At 35.4% G+C, this 24,578-nt stretch overlaps 2 protein-coding genes across 2 annotated transcripts; both read left to right on the top strand.

Annotated features, from left to right (window-relative positions):
- Positions 1 to 3,524, top strand: LOC117934426 (MDIS1-interacting receptor like kinase 2-like). Its single transcript, XM_034856102.1, has 2 exons — positions 1 to 2,841; positions 2,915 to 3,524. The coding sequence occupies exons 1-2, from the start codon at positions 24 to 26 to the stop codon at positions 3,208 to 3,210; spliced, it is 3,114 nt and encodes a 1,037-aa protein (XP_034711993.1). The 5' UTR covers positions 1 to 23; the 3' UTR covers positions 3,211 to 3,524.
- A 6,728-nt stretch (positions 3,525 to 10,252) lies between these two features.
- LOC117934412 (MDIS1-interacting receptor like kinase 2-like) lies at positions 10,253 to 12,473 on the top strand. The gene has a single exon (XM_034856083.1). The coding sequence runs from the start codon at positions 10,545 to 10,547 to the stop codon at positions 12,210 to 12,212; it is 1,668 nt and encodes a 555-aa protein (XP_034711974.1). The 5' UTR covers positions 10,253 to 10,544; the 3' UTR covers positions 12,213 to 12,473.
- Positions 12,474 to 24,578: the final 12,105 nt, after the last annotated feature.

Raw genomic sequence — 24,578 nt, forward strand, 5'->3', positions numbered from 1 at the left:
TATGCAATTCATCAACTAAAACCATGGCACCCTCAACCCTACAGAAAATGCTCTCCCTTGTTTCCCTGCTCCTCTTGGTTATGTTGATTTCTTCAGACCATGTATCTTCTTATTCTAATGAAGAAACACAAGCTCTCCTCAAATGGAAAGCTAGCCTTCATAACCATAACCATTCTTCCCTCCTTTCGTGGACTCTTTATCCTAACAACTTCACCAATTCTTCTACCCACCTTGGAACAGAAGCCAGTCCATGCAAATGGTACGGAATATCCTGCAACCATGCAGGGAGCGTCATCAGAATAAACCTCACAGAGTCGGGTTTAGGAGGTACGCTCCAAGCCTTCTTATTTTCATCTTTTCCGAATCTTGCATACGTTGATGTCTGCATCAACAACCTCTCTGGTCCTATCCCACCACAAATCGGTCTCCTCTCCAAGCTCAAATACCTTGATCTGTCCACCAACCAGTTCTCAGGAGGGATTCCGCCGGAAATTGGCCTATTAACTAATCTTGAGGTCCTACACCTAGTTCAAAATCAGCTCAATGGTTCAATTCCTCATGAAATAGGTCAGTTGTCGTCTCTTTATGAGCTTGCTTTGTACACCAACCAACTGGAGGGTTCTATTCCTGCTTCTTTGGGTAATTTGAGCAACTTGGCCTCTTTGTATCTCTATCAAAATCAACTTTCGGGTTCCATTCCACCAGAAATGGGAAATCTCACCAACCTTGTTGAGATATACTCGGATAGCAACCATCTCACAGGTCCCATCCCTTCCACTTTTGGAAATTTGAAACGTTTAACCGTGTTGTACTTGTTCAACAATAGCCTCTCTGGGCCTATCCCACCAGAAATAGGAAATTTGAAATCCCTGCAAGGTCTAAGCCTCTACGGAAACAATCTTTCAGGCCCAATCCCTGTGTCATTATGTGATCTGAGTGGCCTAACCCTCCTGCATCTCTATGCCAATCAACTTTCCGGCCCCATTCCTCAAGAAATAGGTAACTTGAAGTCTCTTGTTGATCTAGAACTTTCAGAAAACCAACTCAATGGTTCCATTCCTATTTCACTGGGTAATCTGACCAACTTAGAAACTTTATTCCTCCGTGATAACCATCTTTCTGGTTACTTTCCTAAAGAAATTGGGAAACTTCATAAGTTGGTTGTGCTAGAAATCGACACAAACCAGCTGCTTGGCTCTTTACCAGAAGGCATTTGCCAAGGTGGATCTCTGAAGCGCTTTACAGTGAGCGACAACCATCTCAGTGGTCCCATCCCCAAAAGCTTGAAAAATTGCAAAAACTTAACCAGAGCTCTGTTCCAGGGAAACCAACTCACTGGAAATATATCTGAGGTAGTTGGTGACAGTCCAAACCTGGAATATATCGATTTGAGCTACAACAGGTTTCATGGTGAACTCTCTCATAACTGGGGAAGATGCCCACAACTACAAAGGCTGGAGATTGCCGGGAACAATATTACAGGGAGCATACCAGAAGATTTTGGAATCTCAACTAATCTAACCTTGCTTGATCTTTCTTCAAATCATTTGGTTGGGGAAATTCCAAAGAAATTGGGAAGTGTAACTTCTCTGTGGAAGCTGATTTTGAATGATAACCAACTTTCTGGGAATATACCACCCGAACTTGGATCGCTTTCTGACCTTGGGTATCTAGACCTGTCAGCAAATAGATTGAATGGGTCAATACCAGAGCACTTGGGTGACTGCTTGGGCTTGAATTACTTGAACCTCAGCAACAACAAACTCAGCCACGGAATTCCGGTTCAGATGGGTAAGCTGGGTCACCTCTCCCAGCTAGATCTGAGTCACAACTTGCTTACAGGTGGCATCCCGCCACAGATCCAAGGTTTGGAGAGCTTGGAGATGCTTGATCTCTCCCATAACAACCTCTCTGGTTTCATTCCAAGGGCTTTTGAGTACATGCCTGCCTTGTCGTATGTTGACATATCCTACAATCAGTTGCAGGGTCCCATTCCTCACAGCAATGCATTTCGAAATGCTACCATTGAGGTGCTAAAGGGGAACAAAGATTTGTGCGGCAATGTTAAAGGGTTGCAACCTTGCAAGACTCATTCTATACTTGACGAACAGCCTGCAAAAAAGGGCCACAAAGTTTTGTTTATAATCATATTCCCTCTTTTGGGAGCACTTCTACTTCTTTTTGCTTTCGTTGGAATTTACTTGATTGCTGAAAGAAGAGAGAGAACTCCAGAAATAGAAGAAGGTGATGTACAGAATAATCTCCTCTCAATATCAACTTTTGATGGAAGAACAATGTATGAAGAGATTATAAAGGCCACCAAGGACTTTGATCCCATGTATTGCATCGGAAAGGGAGGGCATGGAAGCGTTTACAAAGCAGAGCTGCCATCAGGTAATATAGTAGCTGTGAAGAAGCTTCACCCATCCGACATAGATATGGCAAATCAAAAGGATTTCTTGAATAAAGTAAGGGCACTGACAGAGATCAAGCATCGAAACATTGTGAGACTTCTTGGTTTCTGTTCATATCCACGACACTCCTTTTTGGTCTATGAGTACCTTGAAAGAGGTAGCTTGGCTACAATCTTGAGCAGAGAAGAAGCTAAAAAATTGGGTTGGGCTACAAGGGTCAAGATCATCAAAGGAGTGGCTCACGCTTTGTCTTACATGCACCATGATTGCTCACCCCCGATTGTTCATCGGGATATATCGAGCAACAATATTCTGCTGGATTCTCAATATGAGGCTCATATTTCTGACTTGGGCACTGCCAAGCTTCTTAAGGTAGACTCATCAAATCAGAGCAAACTTGCAGGCACAGTCGGATACGTTGCACCAGGTACACTTCACTCCTCAATTAACAAAGAAATCTAACATGCTCACGATGTAATATTTATCTTCTAATTTTGCAGAGCATGCTTATACAATGAAGGTCACAGAAAAAACCGATGTCTATAGCTTTGGAGTGATAGCACTGGAAGTTATCAAAGGAAGACATCCTGGAGATCAAATCTTGTCTATATCAGTTTCCCCAGAGAAGAACATAGTGTTGAAAGACATGTTGGACCCGCGACTCCCACCTCTCACACCCCAAGACGAAGGGGAAGTGTTAGCTATCATAAAGCTCGCAACTGCATGCTTAAATGCCAATCCACAATCCAGGCCAACCATGGAGATAATTTCTCAGATGTTGTCACAGAGAATTTAGCAAGGTAAGAAATAATTTGAGTGGAACTCTACCTAGTCTACCAATAATGCATGGTTTCGAACCTCCTGCATCTTCAACACAATGTAATGCATCTTCAAAAGTCCCAGTTCTTTTCCATAACTAGATTTCGTTCGAGTAAATGATAAAGTTGTAAAAATATCAAAAAGACTTTTTGTGGGTGAATAGAAAATTGCACCTCGGGTACCGGCTGACAATGTGCAAGGATAAGAGGATTGAATGCTTGAACATCAAAGATTTGATGTTCTAAATATAGCATTGTTAAACAATGAGATTAATGGTTTATTCATGTTCAACACCTGTTTTCTTCAATATTTTTCTTGTCCTGCAAAAAACTGCTAATGAGAACAATTTTTATTTTTATTTTTTATTTTAAGTTAAAAACTTTACCCTAGTTAGCTTTATTATGAAGCTATTGTGATTTTCATACTAAAAAAAAAGGCTACATATATACTCGAAAGTAAAGGGAACCAAGGCAAATCTTGGCCTACCATAAACTTATGAAGAGCTGAGGTGTGACCCATTCAAAAGGGTCAAATTTGGTGAGCTCAAATGGATTCATCAAACCAGAGAAAAGAAATACCAAATCCCCGAAGCTTCCTTTCTAATTCTCAAGTGATAGTCCAAAATTTTCACCAAAACTGCTACATGCAACAAAAACAAGGCCATCCACTAAATATATGGTAGTCACAATCAGCTTCGTTTTCAAGAATGCATAGCACCAAAATTAAGCCTAAGATGGATATCAAGGGCCTAAACAAAAACTTCTGATATCATAAAACAAAAGGATTACAAGTTATCTTCATCCCCAATATATGTAACAAGTTTTGGCAACAACAAAACTGCATAATAATTGTAAGTTTGATCAGCTCGGCCATTATTGCAAACTTGTATCAAGTCAATGCAGTCAACTCAAAACCCAAAAGTGCATTTTTTCCAAAGTGAAGTAGGGGAAAGTGCCTTCACCAGTGTGGAGCAAGCCCAAGTCAAGTCCTCACAGACAAAAAGTCTTACCATTGTTTTACCTAATAATAGCCCTTTCAAAGGGAGTGGAAGACTTCTCCAAGTCTCCGTTCTCATGGATCAGGTCTACAAGAAATTAAATGTAAATAGGAATATAGGATGACGATTACAAAACAACCCTCAAAACTACGTTCGTTCCCATCTCGTAGCAATTAAGATATCTCATATTTGATAACGAAGAAAGTTTCGATATTATAGAAATATGAGTTCCTCTTAATTATATAGACGCGTTTTAAAATCATAAGACACTACTACAAAAATTGAAATTAATGACGCTTTATTTTATGACGCTTTCTAAAAGCGTCATTATTGAGGGTATACAATGACGCTTATAAGAAGTGTCATAGTTGTATTATTTATCTTGATACTTATTATAAGTGTCATTATTTGATGTCATCTTTTCCTTATAACTGTGTATATAATGACGCTTATAAGAAGCATCATAGTTTTATTATTTACCTTGATACTTATTATAAACATCATTATTTGATGGGTATGTAATGACGCTCCTAATAAGTGTCATAGTTGTATTGACTTTTAAAATTTTTGTTTTTAAGTTAACTTATACAAATTTTGATATTAGAATTTTATTCTATAAATTAATTATGGTAAATTGACATTAATATTAATGACATAAAGTTGCTACATTAAGGTTTTTTAAAAAAAATGGATATAAATAAAATAAAATCCTAATAAATTATTTTTTATTATTTTATATTAATTTTTTATAGTTTGTATCAATACAATCTATTAAGCTCATTCTATTAAATTAGTTTTTTTTTTTTAAATATCAATATTCAAATTAAACCAACATCAAACTAAAATATCAAATAATTAAACAATATAAATTCATTATGAGTTCAATATATAAAAATTATTATTGAAAGATGAAATAAAGAATACTATTTTTAATTTATTGAAAAAGGACATGCATGGTATTTTAGAATTTGTTATAAAGTCTCCATTGAAAACCCTAACTTTTGGAAGACAAGAAAGAAGGGAGAGAGCCACCGTTTTTAGTGAGAAAGAAGAGAAGAGAGAAAAACACAAGTTTTTCTCATCCAGATTTCATCAAAGGTCCGATCCCACTTCGTATGTGGTCCGATTGAGCTGAAATTTGGAGGAGAGTTTCGTGACTCATTTATCTTCAATCTGAACGGTGAAGATCGGATTTGGAGTTTCGAAAAGTCATTATAAAGAAAGAGGAGAAGAGAGAAAAACGCAGGTTTTTCTCATCATGCCCAGATTTCATCAAATGTCCGATCCCGCTTCGTCCGTGGTCCGATCGAGTTGAAATTTGAAGGAGAGGTTCGTGGCTCATGTATCTTCAATATTAACGGTGGAGATCGGATTTGGAGTTTCGGACAGTCATTAGAGAGAAAGAGGAGAAGAGAGAAAAACAACGGTTTTTTACATCATGCCCAGATTTCATCAAAGGTCCGATGCCGCTTTGTTCATGGTCTGATTGAGCTAAAATTTGGAGGAGAGGTTCATAAGTCATTAATCTTAAATTTGAACGGTGAAGATCGGATTTAGAGTTTTGTAAAGTCATCTTTCAGCCAAAAACAGAACCTTTATTTTGGTGGGCTGTTTTCAGCCAAAGATGGCGTTTCCTGAAAGTGTCATTGTTGCCTAAGACATACAATGACAGAGGCGGAAAGGACGCTTTAGAGAAGCGTCATCTGTTACCTTTCTTGACGCTTAAAAAACGTCATTGTTTCCCATTTTTCTTGTAGTGAGAATCTTTTTGAGTTCAGAACAAACAATATACACATTATTAGAAACAGATTGTTACAAATGGTATAAAGTCAATCCCTAACCCCAATGTAAGTTTGGTCCATAATCATGAAAGGTATTTATCTATTTGGTTTCATATTCTTGGGTGATTGTCTTAAGGCTGTAAAGGCCTCTTTGAACCCAGAATGGATGGATGGTTGTCTTAAACTCATAAGTACCTCTTTAAACCTAGAGTTGATAGAATGTAAAATAATATATACTGTCAACCACTTGAGTCATTTTTTTTCCAAATGAAATAAAGAATAGACGGTCGGAGTTGTCACCCAACCATCGGAGTTAACATGCATTCAAATCACACGAGACACAATCAATTGAAAGACCTTGACCTTAAGATAGAGTGAATCAAACTCAGGAAGGCTATATATAAAAATAAAAAATAAAAATAAAAATAAAAATTGTAGTCATTTTCATTCCCTAATAATCTTCCAATGACAAGACCACTCAACAAACGTTCAAATCATTCTAGACAAACAATTCTTCAAGGATTTGTCTTTTTTTTTTTTTTTTGCCAATGAGATAAAGCGACATAGACTTTGACCATAAGAATGAATCAAACTTAATAAAGCTACATAGAGAGGAACTCTAGTCGTCGTCTTCCTTCCAGTGATGAAATAGTTGGAAAGTTTCCAAGTCCAAGGTTCGGTGAACTCATATGTTTACAAATGGACTATTGAACCATTATTTGCCACACATCAACTGAAACCATGGAGTCACCAACTTAAACTTTGTTTCCTTGATCCTGCGAACTATGTACTGTTGTTTTAACCATGTCATCTCTCATTCTAAGAAAGACACAAATTCTACTCCAATGTTTCAAAGTCAACCAAAGAAAACAAAGTCATCTTCGTCTTTATTGATCATTCTTCCAAATAATGTTGCCAATTCTTCTACCCACCTTGAGACAATAACAAGTCTATGCACATAAACTAAGGAGACAATTGTGTTTTGGGCTCAGCTGTGCCCAAAAATTAAGGTTTGATTCATATAATTTACATAATTGATGGAAATGATATATGATATCAAAAGACCAAAATACTCATTGACCTGTCACATAAGTTTTTTTTGTTTTTATTGCACCATTATTCATTCAACCATAATAATTCTATTTTAACCATTTGGATTTTTCATTGTTTTTTAAAACTTTTTTTTTTATAAATAATTGAAAATTAGCATTATTTTTTATTTTAAATTATAAATAAAGAAAAATTATCTTTCAAAAACTATTTTTAAAAATACTTTCTAAAAAAATGGTAATATGATTTATATTTTTTATATTTTCTTTTTGAAAAAACATTTAATTAAAAAATGAAAACTATTTTTAAAAATAAAAATTGAAAACCTTGTTTAGTACTATTTTTTATATGAAAATAATAAAAAGAATTAAATTTCATTCATTGATTATCCATTAAATTTTATATAAAAAAATTTTATTCTTGCTTATAATAAGAGTAAAAAGATTCAATATCTTTAAAAAAAAAAAAAAAAAGTTAGAAATGAGTAATATTTAATTGGGAATAGAAAAGGGAAAAAAACATAAAATAAAATAAAAAATTGAAATTTACACTCACTATGTGTCTATGTAGAGGTTAAAGGTATTTTAGGGATTTTAAGGATAATATCCATCAACTTAATTTTTACACTTTATTTGGGTCTTGAGTTAAACGTACATGATATATGGATTTTTAGTCAATTTTTGGGCCCAACTGGGCCCAAAACAAAATTCTCCCTAAACTAAGTTCTAAGTTTAGGATTTTTAGAATCCACCTTAGGGTGTTTTATTCCCCATGGATAACCTAACAAGCATGAGATCCTATTTACCATTAAATTTGTATTAAATGCCATTAACAATAATTTCGACTGAAAAATAAGTATAAAATATATAATAAAATACAAATTGCTTAGTATATTTAATTGTATGATATAATATTTTTTTTTTAAAATATTTTAATTATAAAATTAAAATTTACTATTAAATTATAAATTGTAGAACAAGTTTTAAATAATAATAAACATGTGATATTTCATTTTTTTTTAGTAACAAATATTAAGATGCAATATAATATTTATTTTAAATAAATATTAAATAATTAAAAATCAATTTTTTAATTAATTAAATAATTCATTTTATAAAATATATATATATATAATACTTTACACTATTTAGAGATAATATTTTAAAATATCATATTTCTCAAAAAATATATTCTAAAATATAAGTATCTATCATATCCTACCAAATGATATTATATATATATATATATATATCCTATTCTTATTATACTAAAAGTACCTCTGGGTTAGGGTTTCAATATAAAATCAATGGCTGGGATTCAATCTTACAAAGTGAGTGTGTATAAAATTATTAACCTCATATTATCAAGTAGACCTGGGTTTCAATATAAAATCAATGGGCCTTAAATATTGGGTTAAATAGAGTGGGCTAAACTCAGTGAAAATGGGCTTGTGGAATTCTCAAATAAAAGCCTGGTTGCAAAAAAGGGGCAAAAATATTTTCAAAAATGAAAAGGACCAGAGGGAAATTATGGACTCCAAATCCTATCAAACCTATAAAACCTAAAAAAAAAAATTTTAAAAAAAAAACTTAGAATAACAGCTCAAAAAAATTAACTTTTTCTAAATTTCAAATTTTTTTTTTTTTACCTGAACAGCCCATGTCCCTTTATCTTCCTTATACCTCTCAAATAATCTTGTTACTTGATAATATGAGGTTAATAATTTTTAAAAAATTAAGTAATATGAACAAATAATCTTAATACTTAAAAATTAAAAATTAGATAATAAATGTTAAATCAACAAGTTAAATATAATTTAAATTAAAATCATATTTAATTATCATTCTTATCTTTAGTTCTAAGAAACAAGAGACGAAAAGATATTTAAAAAAATGATTTTCTAATATTTGATTAAAATACATAAAAAAAAAATTAAATATAACTAAAATTATTTATAAATTTTTAAATATTTTAAAATTATTTAATCTTTATATAAAAGGGAATAATTAAAATAAGTTTGAAAAACCATATAAAAATAAATTATTAACTTAAAATCCATTTTTTTCACTTCATTTTTTTCTTTTTCACTTTCTTTAAAATTTTCTAAATATTAATTATTAAGATGACATTTTTTTAACTTTTTTTTTAAAAAGTAATTTGCTTTTAGATTTCAAATTATTTATTTTTTCACTTTTTATTAACTTATTACTTATTTCTTAAATTTTTTATTAAATAGAAAAAAATCAAAATATTTGACTTTTTCTGAATATCAAAAGCAACATATTGATTTTTCTATATTTTTTAATACTTAATATAAATAAAATATTAAAAAAATAAACAACTTAATACTTAACGTTATTAAACACTATTAAAAACATCACCTAAGTTTTAATAAATCCACTTAAGTGATTAAATATGACATACTAAAATTTTCTTTTCCAATTATTTAACTAAAACAAACCTTCAAGTTTGTTCTCTTTTGTTAAGAATAAAGGGAAAACCATTATGATTATAAACATGAAAATAAAGACCCAAAAAGAATTAGGCTCTATTTAATAGAATATTTTTACAAACAATTATGAATAAGAATTTTTGAGAAAAAATTTTAAAATTGTTCTCTGATATTTTGTAAAATAAAATTTTGTTTAAGAAATTGGTATTTTTAACTTATTTTTAATGTTCTTAAATATGTTTTTAAAATAATTTTTATATCTATTATTTTATTTTTAATCATTCTTCCTATTTATATAATTATTTTTTTAAAACAACCCCTAAAAATTAGTAAAATCAACTAAAAACAATTAAAAATATCGTTGAACAACACCATGTTTTATGCTAAACTTAATTTCCAACTAACCCTTCATGGCCGGCATCCATTTGCAAAAAGAGAAGATTTCAACCACCATAATCACACAGGAAGACCACCATACTAGTACAGTGCAATCCATGGAAAAAAGAAGGAAAAAGGAGTCATGCTTTAAAGGACCTTGATCTTGACATTAAAACGCAACTTTCTTCCCTGTGGAAATACGCGTGAACAAGACAGTCACCTGAAAGGACCAAAGGAACCAAATGTGTATAAAAGAAGATGTGAAGCAGCATATGCAATTTATCAACTAAAACTATACATGGCCTTCTCAACCTTACAGAAAATGCTCTCCCTTATTTCCCTACTCCTCTTGCTAATGTTAATTTGTTCAGATCATGTTTCTTCTTATTCTAATGAAGAAACACAAGCTCTCCTCAAATGGAAAGCTACCCTTCACAACCATAACCATTCTTCCCTCCTTTCGTGGACTCTTTATCCTAACAACTTCACCAATTCTTCTACCCACCATGGAACGGCAACCAGTCCATGCAAATGGTATGGGATATCCTGCAACCATGCAGGGAGTGTCATCAGAATAAACCTCACAGAGTCCGGTTTAAGAGGTACGCTCCAAGCCTTCTCATTTTCATCTTTTCCGAATCTTGCATACGTTGATGTCTGCATCAACAACCTCTCTGGTCCTATCCCACCCACCCCAAATCGGTCTCCTCTCCAAGCTCAAATACCTTGATCTGTCCACCAACCAGTTCTCAGGAGGGATTCCACCGGAAATTGGCCTATTAACTAACCTTGAGGTCCTGCACCTGGTTCAAAATCAGCTCAATGGTTCAATTCCTCATGAAATAGGTCAGTTGTCGTCTCTTCATGAGCTTGCTTTGTACACCAACCAACTGGAGGGTTCTATTCCTGCTTCTTTGGGTAATTTGAGGAACCTAGCCTCTTTGTATCTCTATGAAAATCAACTTTCCGGTTCCATTCCTCCAGAAATGGGAAATCTCACCAACCTTGTTGAGATATACTCGGATACCAACAATCTCACAGGTCTCATCCCTTCCACTTTTGGAAACTTGAAACGTTTAACCATGTTGTACCTATTCAACAATCAACTCTCCGGGCATATCCCACCAGAAATAGGAAATTTGAAATCCCTGCAAGGTCTAAGCCTCTACGGAAACAATCTTTCTGGTCCAATCCCTGCGTCCTTAGGTGATCTCAGTGGCCTAACCCTCCTGCATCTCTATGCCAATCAACTTTCCGGCCCCATTCCTCAAGAAATAGGTAACTTGAAGTCTCTTGTTGATCTAGAACTTTCAGAAAACCAACTCAATGGTTCCATTCCTACTTCACTGGGTAATCTGACCAACTTAGAAATTTTATTCCTCCGTGATAACCATCTTTCTGGTTACTTTCCTAAAGAAATTGGGAAACTTCATAAGTTGGTTGTGCTAGAAATCGATACAAATCGGCTGTCTGGCTCTTTACCAGAAGGCATTTGCCAAGATGGATCTCTGGTGCGCTTTACAGTGAGCGACAACCTTCTCAGTGGTCCCATCCCTAAAAGCATGAAAAATTGCAGAAACTTAACCAGAGCTCTGTTCGGGGGAAATCAACTCACTGGAAATATATCTGAGGTAGTTGGTGACTGTCCAAACCTGGAATACATCGATTTGAGCTACAACAGGTTTCATGGCGAACTCTCTCATAACTGGGGAAGGTACCCACAACTACAAAGGCTGGAGATGGCCGGTAACGATATTACAGGGAGCATACCAGAATATTTTGGAATCTCAACTAATCTAACCTTGCTTGATCTTTCTTCAAATCATTTGGTTGGGGAAATCCCAAAGAAAATGAGAAGTTTAACTTCTCTGATGGAGCTAAAATTAGATGATAACCAACTTTCTGGGAGTATACCTCCCGAACTTGGATCACTGTTCACTCTTGCCCATCTCGATCTATCAGCAAACAGATTGAATGGGTCAATAACAGAGAACTTGGGTGCCTGCTTGAACTTGCATTACTTGAACCTGAGCAATAACAAACTTAGCAACAGAATTCCAGCTCAGATGGGTAAGCTGAGTCACCTCTCCCAGTTAGATTTGAGTCACAACTTGCTTTCAGGAGAAATCCCACCACAAATCGAAGGTTTGGAGAGCTTAGAGAACCTTAATCTGTCCCATAACAACCTCTCTGGTTTCATCCCAAAGGCTTTTGAAGAAATGCGTGGTTTGTCTGATGTTGACATATCTTACAATCAATTGCAGGGTCCCATTCCCAACAGCAAAGCATTTCAAGATTGTTCGTTTGCTCAGAAAAGTTAGTAAAAGAAAAGGAGTTAAAATTCAAAATCCAGGGTTTCTGATCGATTTTATATATATATATATATACACACACACACACATACACGCTAGCAGAGTTGTGATGAGCTTCCTGCATTTCCCATACCAAATTCTTCACCCCCCAACAAGGGTCGGAATATGTTGAACCTTGGATTTTCCAAATCATTAAAAACGCACCACAATCAATCAACTACACATTTTTTGTTGAGAAAAAGTTGTTTGCTAGCTTTTGTCCTAGTCTTTTGGGAACTTGTTGTGTTCAACAAGTTAGTTTCTTATTTTCCTAGTCTGTAGGTGTTAGTTTTGGCACGATATGTAGTGCCTATTTTCTTGCTTTTATTTGTTATATATAAGCCTATATAAAGGCAGTTCCTTTTGGTTGAATAATATAGACGATCAATATTTAGTCAGTTCTCCTTTTACTTGTTTCAGCAGAAACATTATTATTTCTTTTCTTTATCTGTAACAGTGGTATCAGAGCATGGTAGAGAGAGAGTGAGAAAAGTAAAGTTGAGAGTGCCAAACAAAACAAAAAGAAGTGTGTGAGATAGAGTCGTACAGCAACAGCTTCATTTTTATTTCACCTAGTCTCTTTTTTTTTGCAACAGTAGTAGAAGAGAACAATGGCCTCTGAAACTTTTGTGCAGCCAGCCATTCCACGTTTTGATGGTCATTATGATCATTGGAACATGTTAATGGAGAACTTTCTAAGATCTAAGGAGTATTGGCATGTCGTCTCTGAAGGAATTACGGAACCAACAGATAATGCGACAATGACACAAGCACAAAGAACGGAGCTAGACGGGCAGCGGTTGAAAAATCTCAAGGCAAAGAATTATCTTTTCCAAGCAATTGATCACTCAATCTTGGAAACCATTCTTTGCAAAGACACTTCGAAACATATTTGGGATTCCATGAAGAAGAAGTACCAAGGTTCTGCAAGGGCAAAGCGGCAGCAGCTTCAAGCACTTCGCACGGAGTTCGAAACACTTCGAATGAGATCGGGAGAATCAGTTACAAATTATTTCTCTCGAACAATGGCGATCGATCGTGAACAAGATGCGGATCCATGGGGACAAGACAGAGGACGTGACCATAGTAGAGAAGATTCTTCGATACATGACACCAGCATTTAATTTTGTTGTTTGCTCAATAGAAGAATCTCATGATATTGATGAACTTTCAATTGATGAATTACAAAGTTCTTTGTTGGTTCATGAGCGAAAATTTAACCAGCGGGAGAAAGAGGAGCAAGCTTTGAAGGCCTCAACAGAAAATCACTTGGCAACAAGAGGAGATAAAGGACGAGGTAGAAGTCGAGGCAGAGGCAGAGGAAACTATGATCGTGGAAATCAACACCAACACCAACGTCAAGACAACCGATTTCAAGGAAGAGGACAAGGTGGCAACTACTCAACTACATATAAATCAAGGTCAACAGACAAGTCCAATGTGGAGTGCTACAGATGTCATAGGTATGGTCACTACAAGTCTGAATGTCGAACTAATATGAATAAACAAGGTGAAGAAAGAACTAACTTTGTAGAAAAGGAAGAAGAGGTGTCTCTTTTAATGGCATGTCATGCGAATCAAGGCACCCATCCGAACTTGTGGTATATAGATACTAGCTGTAGTAATCATATGTATGGGGACAAGTCAGCGTTCTCGGACTTGGATGAAACATTTTGCAACTCTGTAACTTTTGGTGACAACTCCAAAGTCTCTGTCATGGGCAAAGGAAGTGTACAAATTCACTCCAAAGAAAAATCTGATCAGATTATTTCTAATATCTTTTTTGTTCCAGATTTAAAAACCAACTTGCTTAGTGTTGGTCAACTTCAAGAGAAGGGATACGAGATTTTTATTAAAGATGGAGTTTGTCGCATCCAAGATGAGAAATTAGGCTTAATTGCTCAAGTCAACATGACTACAAATCGGATGTTCCCGCTGTATCTAGACAACACTACTCAGAATTGTTTCTTTGCGAAATTGATGGATGAGGGATGGTTGTGGCTTTTTCACTACGGACATCTGAATTTTGGTGGTCTAAAGACGCTACAACAGAAGAACATGGTGACTGGACTTCCACCAATTCAGACTCCTTCTCAAATTTGTGAAGAATGTGTTGTTGGTAAACAACATCGATATCAATTTCCTAAAGGAAAATCATGGAGAGCGAATAAGGTGTTGGAGCTAGTTCACTCTGATATATGTGGACCCATTAATCCAACATCCAATGGTGGTAAACATTACTTTATAACGTTCATTGATGATTATAGTCGGAAAACTTGGGTTTATTTTTTGCAGGAGAAATCTGAAGCTTTTTCAACTTTCAAAAGCTTTAAGATGCTGGTCAAAAAAGAAGCAGGCAAACCTATTAAGATTTTCCGCAGTGATCGTGGTGGAGAATACACCTCACAAGAATTTGTAAATTTTTGCGAGAACCATGGTATTCAAAAGCAACTTACAACAGCATATTCGCCACAGCAAAATGGTGTTTCAGAAAGGAAGAACCGTACAATTCTAAACATGGTGCAGACTATTCTGTCAAAGGGTCATATCCCAAGAAGTTTTTGGCCTGAAGCAGTCATCTGGAGCATTCACATTTTGAGCAGAAGTCCCACTCTAGTTGTTCAAAACGTGACACCTGAAGAAGCATGGAATGGACGCAAACCAAGTGTCAACCACTTCAGAATCTTTGGTTGCATAGCATATGCTCATATTCCAGATCAAAAAAGAAAAAAACTTGATGACAAAGGAGAAAAATGCATTTTTCTTGGTGTTAGTGAGATGTCAAAAGCATACAAATTGTACAATCCTATCACCAAGAAAATTGTCATAAGTCGTGACATAATTTTTGATGAAGGAAGTTTCTGGAAATGGGATGACAACACTACCAAACAGCAAATACAAGCTGATTTTGATGGTGAAAATGAAGAAGAAAGACAACAGCCCCTACAACAACGAATTCCAGCAGCTGAAATTCCACCAAATGAAGCTCCAACTACTGCTGAAACTTCACCAACAACACCAGAATTTGATGAACAGGTTGAAGCAGCAGTTGGTTCAAGTTCTCATCGTGTTCGAAAGCGGCCAGCATGGATGTCAGATTATGAGGTAACTGGAATTGATCAATTTGAAGACCCACTCACTCATTTTGCTCTATTTTCAGATTGTGACCCTACAACTTTCGAAAGTGCTGTCAAATAATCAAAATGGCGGAAGGCCATGGATGCTGAAATTGCAGCCATCGAAAGAAATGATACTTGGGAGTTATCTGAACTTCCAAAAGGACACAAAACAATCGGTGTAAAGTGGGTTTACAAGACAAAGTTGAAAGAGAATGGTGAAGTTGACAAGTACAAGGCGCGCTTGGTGGCTAAAGGATACAAGCAAGAGTTTGGAGTGGACTATAAAGAAGTTTTTGCTCCAATTGCAAGGCATGATACAATCAGATTGGTGATCGCGTTGGCAGCACAGAATTCATGGCCTATCTTCCAGTTAGATGTCATATCGGCATTTTTGCATGGAAACTTGGAGGAACAGGTATTTGTTGATCAACCTCCTGGTTATATTAAGGTTAAAAATGAGCATAAAGTGTATAGATTAAAGAAAGCTCTTTATGGATTAAAACAAGCCCCACGGGCTTGGTATAGTCGCATTGAGGCTTATTTTTTGAAAGAAGGTTTTCAAAAATGTCCATATGAGCATACACTTTTTGTCAAAGTTAGTAATGGAGGGAAAATGCTCATTGTTTGCTTATACGTAGATGATCTTATATTTACTGGCAATGATAGTGTCATGTTTGAGAGGTTTAAGAAGTCTATGATGGTTGAATTTGAAATGTCTGATCTTGGTATGATGCATTATTTTCTTGGCATCGAAGTGGTGCAGTTTGATACTGGAATTTTTATTTCTCAAAAGAAATATGTGCGAGAAATTTTGAATAGGTTTCAGATGAAGGATTGTAATCCTGTTAGTACACCAACTCAGTTTGGCTTGAAGCTTAACAAAGATCGCGGAGGAAAAAAGGTGGACAACATAATCTATAAGCAAATTGTGGGTAGTTTGATGTATTTAATTGCAACAAGACCAGACATAATGCACTCAGTGAGTCTAATTAGCAGATATATGGAGAATCCAACAGAGTTGCATTTTTTAGCTGCCAAGAGAATCTGTCGTTACTTGCAAGGAACTAAAGATTTTGGGTTGTTCTACAAGAAGGGTAAAAGGTCAGATTTGATTGGGTTTACTGACAGCGATTATGCAGGAGATCAAGATAATAGGAGGAGCACTTCGGGTTATGTTTTTATGCTGGGCACAGTGGCTATTTCATGGTCATCTAAGAAGGAACTGATTGTCACTTTGTCCACCACTGAAGCTGAATTTGTTGCAGCAACAGCTTGTGCTTGTCAAGCTATCTGGCTGAGGAAAATTCTTGAAGAGCTCCATCTCAAGCAAGTGGGAGCTACTACAATTTTTTGTGACAGCAGCTCAACCATCAAACTCTCCAAAAATCCCGTGCTACATGGAAGAAGCAAGAATATTGACGTGAAGTATTATTTTTTAAGAGAACTCAGCAATGATGGAGTTATTGATCTTGTCTACTGCAGAAGTGAAAACCAAGTTGCTGATATTTTTACTAAACCCCTTAAATTGGCTACCTTCTTGAAGCTGAGGAAGTTACTTGGAGTTTCCACTCCAGAAGATTCAATTTGAGGGAGAATTCTGCGTATTTTAAACTGTATGATTGAACACATCAGTTTAAGGGAGAGTTTGTTGAGAAAAAGTTGTTTGCTAGCTTTTGTCCTAGTCTTTGGGAACTTGTTGTGTTCAACAAGTTAGTTTATTATTTTCCTAGTCTATAGGTGTTAGTTTTGGCACGATATGTAGTGCCTATTTTCTTGCTTTTATTTGTTATATATAAGCCTATATAAAGGCAGTTCCTTTTGGTTGAATAATATAGACGATCAATATTTAGTCAGTTCTCCTTTTACTTGTTTCAGCAGAAACATTATTATTTCTTTTCTTTATCTGTAACATTTTTTGTATGAAGCCAAATTCAATGGAGGTCTATGGTCACCCGCGTCCCAAACCACAAAAATAACCAAAAATCTCAACTTTCTTTTCTATTCTTTCACCAAACCCTCCCCCTTAGTTAAAGATCAGGAAAAAAAAATTCCCTTGATAGAAACTCAAAAATAAACAGTAACGCCCTTTGATTTTCTCAGAGTATTCATTTTCTCTGGAACCAAACATCAAAAAAAAAAAAAAAAAGGCGCAGGGAGTGGATTCTTACACGTCTGAGACGGCGAAGGAGAGGTTGGTGAGGGGATGAGGAGCTTTGGGAGGAGCGGGCTGGGGCGGAGGGAGAAGCTGAAGACGTTGGACGAAATCGCCAAAATCTTCTCTGATGGTTTTCTTAAGCTTTCTGGTCATCAACAATACGCCAGCCAATCCCAATCCCAACAAAACCCACAGATTCGCAGATGACGAAGCCATGGGAGAGACGGAGATATGGAGATGGAGAAGGAGAAGCGGATAACACAGTAACCCTGCCCACTCCGAAACCTAGACTGCGTACCGTAGGTGGGTGTTGGTTTTATTTTGTATGAGAGAGGCCGAGCCAATTACTTCACTGGTGGCGTGTCACTCCCAATCCCCTCTCTCTTTATAGTTTATATGCTTCGAAAATTCTCAAATATTTGTAGTTTCCCTACCTACGTTTGGTTTAAGGAAAAATAAGACTAAATAATTAAAAAAACATATAAATTTTATTTATATTTAATTTTTAACAATTTTTTTACTTTCCAAAACCAAGCACATGCTTTTCCTCTTTTTATCGGCGGTTTTGAAATAACGATAGAAAAATAAATTATCTTTTTTATTTAAATCAATCATTTTAAAATAACAATCGAAAAATAGGTTTGTATTTGATGAATCAGGTCATATCAAATATTTATTTAATCTTATCGTGTTTATATTAAATTTAATCTTATTATTTTGTTTGTCCATCAAATTTATTTATACCTAAATTTTCACAGCTAATTTTAACATTTATACTTTTTTTTAGATTTTATCACAAGCTTTCAAAAACTTGATTAAATTTTTTATAAACATCATTAAATTATTAGATTTTTTTAAAAATGTTAGTAAAATTATAAAAAATAAATAAAAAAATATTTCAATTTTCTAAATAAACTTTTGATGTACAAAAAATTGTTTTCAAAAAAATATTTTTCCAAAATTCTTTTCAAAACATTTCTTAAATAAAACCTATATATTATCTTCTCATATTCATCTTTGTTGAAGCACAACGAAGTCAATCCTGGAGTGGGCCCCAGGAAAGTACGTGTAACTGTGTAAGTTAAATTTTTTTTTCTATTTTTTAAAGAGAAATCTCTCCCATTTTGAAAGAATGAATCTTGATAAGCATTTCTATGCTGGACGAAGCCCACATTATGGTGAGACCGGGCAGCTTCTTGATTAGGCCCAATGGGCTGGAAGCACTTCCTGGAAGAGGCCATTTTCTGCTACTTTCTCAGAGAAAAGCAAATGAAGGGCTAAGTTGAAAAGGTCGATTATGGTGTTGTCCATTACGAGAGATTGCATGCAACAACAATAAAATTGAGCAATTCCCATGCTTGTCAACCTCACCACGTATTTATTGATAAATAAAATAAAATATTATTTAAACCACCATTCTTGGTATCAATTATTATGACGGCCATTCGATTAAAAGATTTTATCATTTTTTTATCACGAATTTCACTTGATTCACACCCGTAAATTTAAAAAGTAAAACGAAAAAAAAATTATGACTAAGTAGAGAACCGTCAAATAATATAAATCAATCAAAATATTACATAACTTTGTTTCCTTTTAAAAAAGGTTTGATTATAACATAGAAATATATTTTTTCCGTATTTACCTAACAAAAAGATACCACTAATCAAGTAGTATCATTATACCTTAATTTCATTAGCTTCCCAATAACAAAGTATTTTATTCTTCAATAAGATGGAGCATCTAGTAGTTGCTTAATCTATGTTAATAGGTCTTCATACTTTATTTATTTTCAAGTAAAAACCATCGACTTAGGAGGACTATCAATGGAAAGGGGGTTGCTGATGCATGTCAAGAAATCGAACCAACGATAAACATAAATCTTAAGTTCTAAACAAGAAAGAAAGTTATTCTAGTTCATAATAAATAAGCAATCAAGCGGTTATAGTAACCAAATGAGACTTTCAGCTATTGTCTACTCAAGTTATGTGAAGACAATCATAGAAGCCAGTTCGATATCATTGAGAATTTCATTCGTCTCACAAAGGAATCTTGGACAATGGGCACAAGTCTTTATTAAATTTTTTATTAGTATCTCCATTATAATTAGCATTTCTATCAACTCTGCTATTTTTTCTCCAGAGTATGAGGTTGCCAAATACTTCAAAATCTTTTTGATGATGTTAAATTATAAGATCCAACTGCTTTCAAAATCTTTCTTGTTTGGTGGCAAGCCCTGGCTTTTTCTAAAGGGAAAGACCATGCAAGCATCTGCAGACAACTGCAAAATAAACCGTAGGTCTTTTTGAAAGCAAAAGCAGTAGGAGAACTAAAGGATTCTTCTTTGAAATTATTGTTTTCTATATAGATATGGTTTCATTATTGGTTCCATTAAGAAAAGCAAAAGCTCTTCCAAGCAAAGGCTCCACAAAATGGAGACCAAAACAGGTCTATAATTATTCTAAATTTCATGTAAGTCGTTAATTTTAAATTGTTACCTAATATTCACTTTAAATATTAAAATTGTTTATTAAAATTAATAATTTTTATTTAAAATATAATAACTTTTATATAAAAAAAAAATGAAATTATTTTAAACATTATTTTTTAAAATTTCTAAATTTGTGATAGTAAAAAAAATTTTAAATTATTTTTTAAAATTATTTTATATATTACCCTGTTAAATTATAAGAGATAAATAAAAAAAGAAAAGAAAACAACTATTTTAAGGGCAAAATATGTTTAGAATTAAAAAAATTAATTATTTTGGATTATTACTTTAAATTATTTTAAATTCTTAAATTGATTTATTAAATACCCTTAAATTCATCCAATGTCATTGACTAAATTTATCAAAATTATTTTACCTTTTAAGTTAAAATATTTAGTCATCAAAGTATCACAGGCTCATACCAAGACATGTGATGAGTGCACTTATGACTCATGTCACGGCCCCTATACCATGGTGTTACCGTTCATACCAAGGCACGTAATACAATTTTACTAAACATATATATTAAATATATTTAATAACTTGAATTAAGTCATTAAATTAATTTATTAGTGGCTAATCCCACAATAATACAACTCACAACCAATCTTTTTAAGTTCATTTTTCTAATGCAAAGACAGAGAAGATTGTGATAACCATGAAACAAAAAAAAATATAAAGAAAAAAAAGAGAATGACGAAAGGAGTAAAGTGGATAAATAGAGTTGTGAAGCGGCACATGCAGTACATCAACCAAAACCATGGCATTCTCAACCTTGAAGAAAATGCTCTCCCTTGTTTCCTTGCTCCTATGGATTATGTTGGTTTGTTCAGACAATGTTTCTTCTCATTCTAATGAAGAAACACAAGCTCTGCTCAAATGGAAAGCCACCCTTCTCAACCAAAACCTGCTTTTGTGGAGTCTTCATCCTAACAACATCACAAATTCTTCTGCCCAACCTGGAACAGCAACCAGAACTCCATGCAAATGGTTCGGGATATCTTGCAAGGCAGGAAGTGTAATCAGAATAAACCTCACAGATTTGGGTTTAATCGGTACTCTCCAAGACTTCTCATTCTCGTCTTTTCCTAATCTTGCATATTTTGATATCAACATGAACAAGCTCTCTGGTCCTATCCCACCTCAAATTGGTTTTCTCTCCAAGCTCAAATATCTTGATCTGTCCACCAACCAGTTTTCAGGGAGAATACCGTCGGAAATCGGCCTATTAACTAATCTCGAGGTCCTGCACCTGGTTGAGAATCAGCTGAATGGTTCAATTCCTCATGAAATAGGTCAGTTGAAGTCTCTTTGTGATCTTTCTTTGTACACCAACAAACTTGAGGGATCAATTCCTGCTTCTCTGGGTAATTTGAGCAACTTGACCAATTTGTATCTTGATGAAAATAAACTTTCTGGTTTGATTCCTCCGGAAATGGGAAATCTCACCAAACTTGTTGAGCTATGCTTGAATGCCAACAATCTGACAGGTCCCATCCCTTCTACCTTGGGCAATTTAAAAAGTCTAACTTTGTTGCGCCTCTACAACAATCAACCCTCTGGGCCTATCCCAACAGAAATAGGAAATTTGAAGCACCTCCGGAATCTAAGCCTTTCCAGTAACTATCTTTCAGGTCCAATCCCTGTTAGTGAACTAGTTGAGTTAGTTGTGAAGTCCAGTTAGTTTCAACCAATCATTTCTGTTTAAAACCAACCTCTCAAGTTAGTTATAGCTATCAACAGCAAGAAACTTTACTCTGTTTTTCTCTTACTCTATTATCTCTTCCTCTTCTTCTAATCGTTTCTGTTACTCCATTTCTTCAAACATGGTATCAGAGCAGGCTTTAGCTTAGTTATCCGCCATGGAAGAAACCTCAAGAACCACCAGTTTTCTCCCAGTTTCCTTTCCCCATCCAGTCTCATCCAAACTAGACAATCACAACTTTCTGGTTTGGCGAAAACAGATACTCACCACATTAAGAGGCCATAAGTTGCAACACTTCCTTTCTGAAACTTCAGTTCTACCCTCAGAGTTTCTCTTCTCAGACGATGAAACCCAAAATCATGTAAATCCCAAGTTCCAGGATTGGGAACAACAAGATCAACTTATTATGTCTTGGCTTCTTGCATCTATAACTGATGCTCTTCTCACTCGTATGGTGAATTGTGACACTTCAGCCCAGGTATGGAAAACCCTTGAACTATACTTTGCTACTCAAGTGAGAGCCAAAGTAACTCAATTCAAAACGCAATTGCACAACACCAAGAAGGGAGACTTGTCTATAACCGATTACCTCCTTAAAATCAGAAATGTAGTTGACCTTCTTGCTCTGGTTGGCCACAAGATTTCTGTCAAAGATCACATAAATGCAATTTTTGAAAGTCTCCCTCAAGATTATGAAACCTTCATCATCTCTGTCAATTCCAGACTTGATCCATACACAGTTGAGGAAATTGAAGCTCTTCTTCTTGCTCAAGAAAGCCGTATTGAGAAAAACATCAAGATTGCAGACCTTTCCACTCCTAGCTTGGCTCATCTCATCACAACTAACAGAAATGGTTCTCCACATTTCAACTATAGAGCTAGCACCAGAAACTCAAATTTTCGTCCACCTACACATTCTGGAAATGGAATGCAACACTTTCGTGGGAACTTCACTCAACAAGGAAGAGGACGCCATGGTTGAGGCTCCTGGAAAGGCAACAACAAACCTCAATGTCAACTTTGTGGAAGAATTGGTCATGTTGTCATGCAGTGCTACTACCGATTTGATCAATCTTTCACAGGACCCTCACAACTTCAAGGAAATCGTCCACAGGGAAACATGACTCATTTTCATCAACAACTATCTGAAAATTTTTTCCCAGGAACCTCATCAGTCAAACCAACAACAACAGAAATAATCCAAGACAACAACTGGTACCCTGATTCTGGAGCCACTCATCACCTTACACCAAACTTCAACAATCTCTTGACCAAATCACAGTTTCCTTCATCAGACGAAGTCTTCGTGGGAAATGGTAAGGGTCTCCCTATTCATCACATTGGTCACACCTCATTTTCATCATCATTCATTCCCTCCAAAACACTTGCCTTAAAACAACTTCTCCATGTACCAGAAATTACAAAGAATTTTCTTAGTGTTTCTAAGTTTGCTGTTGATAATCATGTATTTTTTGAATTTCATCATACCTCTTGTTTTGTCAAGGATCTTTCCACCCGAACAGTTCTCATGCACGACCAGCTTAAGGGGGGATTATATGTGTTCGATAACACACAGCTGAAACTCCCTCTTCACAATGTAGAAACTTTCAACTCTTCATGCTTTGCTTCTACAGCTCTCCCGTCCAATGAACCAACAGTACCTGTTTCACCTACATCTCCCTTTATATTGTGGCATAATAGACTTGGTAATCCTTCCTCACATATCGTTTCTCTTGTACTCAATAAATGTAATCTCCCTCACCTTAATAAAATTTCATCTCTTATCTGTTCAGCTTGTTGCATGGGAAAAATTCATAAGTCCCCATTCTTGCATTCAACATCCTCCTACACCAAACCCTTAGAACTTATACATACTGACCTATGGGGGCCAACATCAACACCCTCCTCACATGGACATCAATACTATATTCACTTCATTGATGCCTACTCCCGTTTCACTTGGATCTACATGCTTAAACATAAGTCTGAAGCATTTCAAGTCTTTCTTCACTTCAAGTCTCAAGTTGAACTTCAACTAGGCCACAAGATCAAAGCTGTGCAATCTGATTAGGGTGGAGAATATCGTTCATTCACTCAATACCTTACCTCCAATGGAATTATCCACCGTATTTCATGTCTTTATACTCATGAACAAAATGGACTTGCTGAACGTAAACACCGACACATTGTCGAACATGGCATTGCCCTCCTTGCTCAAGCCTCTCTTCCTTTTAAATACTGGGATGAAGCTTTTCGCACCAGTGTTTATCTCATTAATTGATTGCCTATTCCAGTTTTAAAAAACAAATCTCCCTTAGAAGTTCTCTTCCACCAAAAACCATCATATTCTCAGCTCAAAGTCTTTGGCTGCATGTGCTACCCCAACCTCCGGCCCTTTAACCACCACAAGCTGCAATTCAGGTCCATTCCCTACACATTCCTTGGATATAGTCTCAACCACAAGGGCTATAAATGTCTCAGCCCTAATGGTAACATATTGATTTCCCGTGATGTTATCTTTGATGAACATGCCTTTCCATTTGCCCAACTGTAGTCCCAAAAACAGACAACCTCTTCTTTCAGCTCTTCATCCACTTCCCTTCCCTGTCAAACCTCTCTCCCACTAATGGTCCTCCGTTCTTCAACCTCTTGTTCAACCTCTTCTCCAACCAATCCATCAATATTTCCTGCCACCTCTAACCACAACGTAGCATCACAACTTCCACCATCCTCTGCCCCTCATTTTCCCGCCCATCATATGATCACTCGATCCAAAAATGGCATCTTTAAACCAAAGGCCTATCTCATTTCTACAACTCCCACTTCAGTCCCTGAAGCTCTCCAACTTAGCCATTGGAAACAAGCC

Source organism: Vitis riparia, chromosome 17 (assembly GCF_004353265.1).
Source record: "Vitis riparia cultivar Riparia Gloire de Montpellier isolate 1030 chromosome 17, EGFV_Vit.rip_1.0, whole genome shotgun sequence".
Taxonomy (NCBI): Eukaryota; Viridiplantae; Streptophyta; class Magnoliopsida; order Vitales; family Vitaceae; genus Vitis; species Vitis riparia.

Excerpts from the sequence above, each read along its gene's own strand:
- LOC117934426 (XM_034856102.1), top strand. The coding sequence starts at position 24 with ATGGCACCCTCAACCCTACAGAAAATGCTCTCCCTTGTTTCCCTGCTC. Across the intron at positions 2,842-2,914 it reads AGTCGGATACGTTGCACCAG|AGCATGCTTATACAATGAAG; the intron begins GTACACTTCACT and ends CTAATTTTGCAG.
- LOC117934412 (XM_034856083.1), top strand. The coding sequence starts at position 10,545 with ATGTCTGCATCAACAACCTCTCTGGTCCTATCCCACCCACCCCAAATC.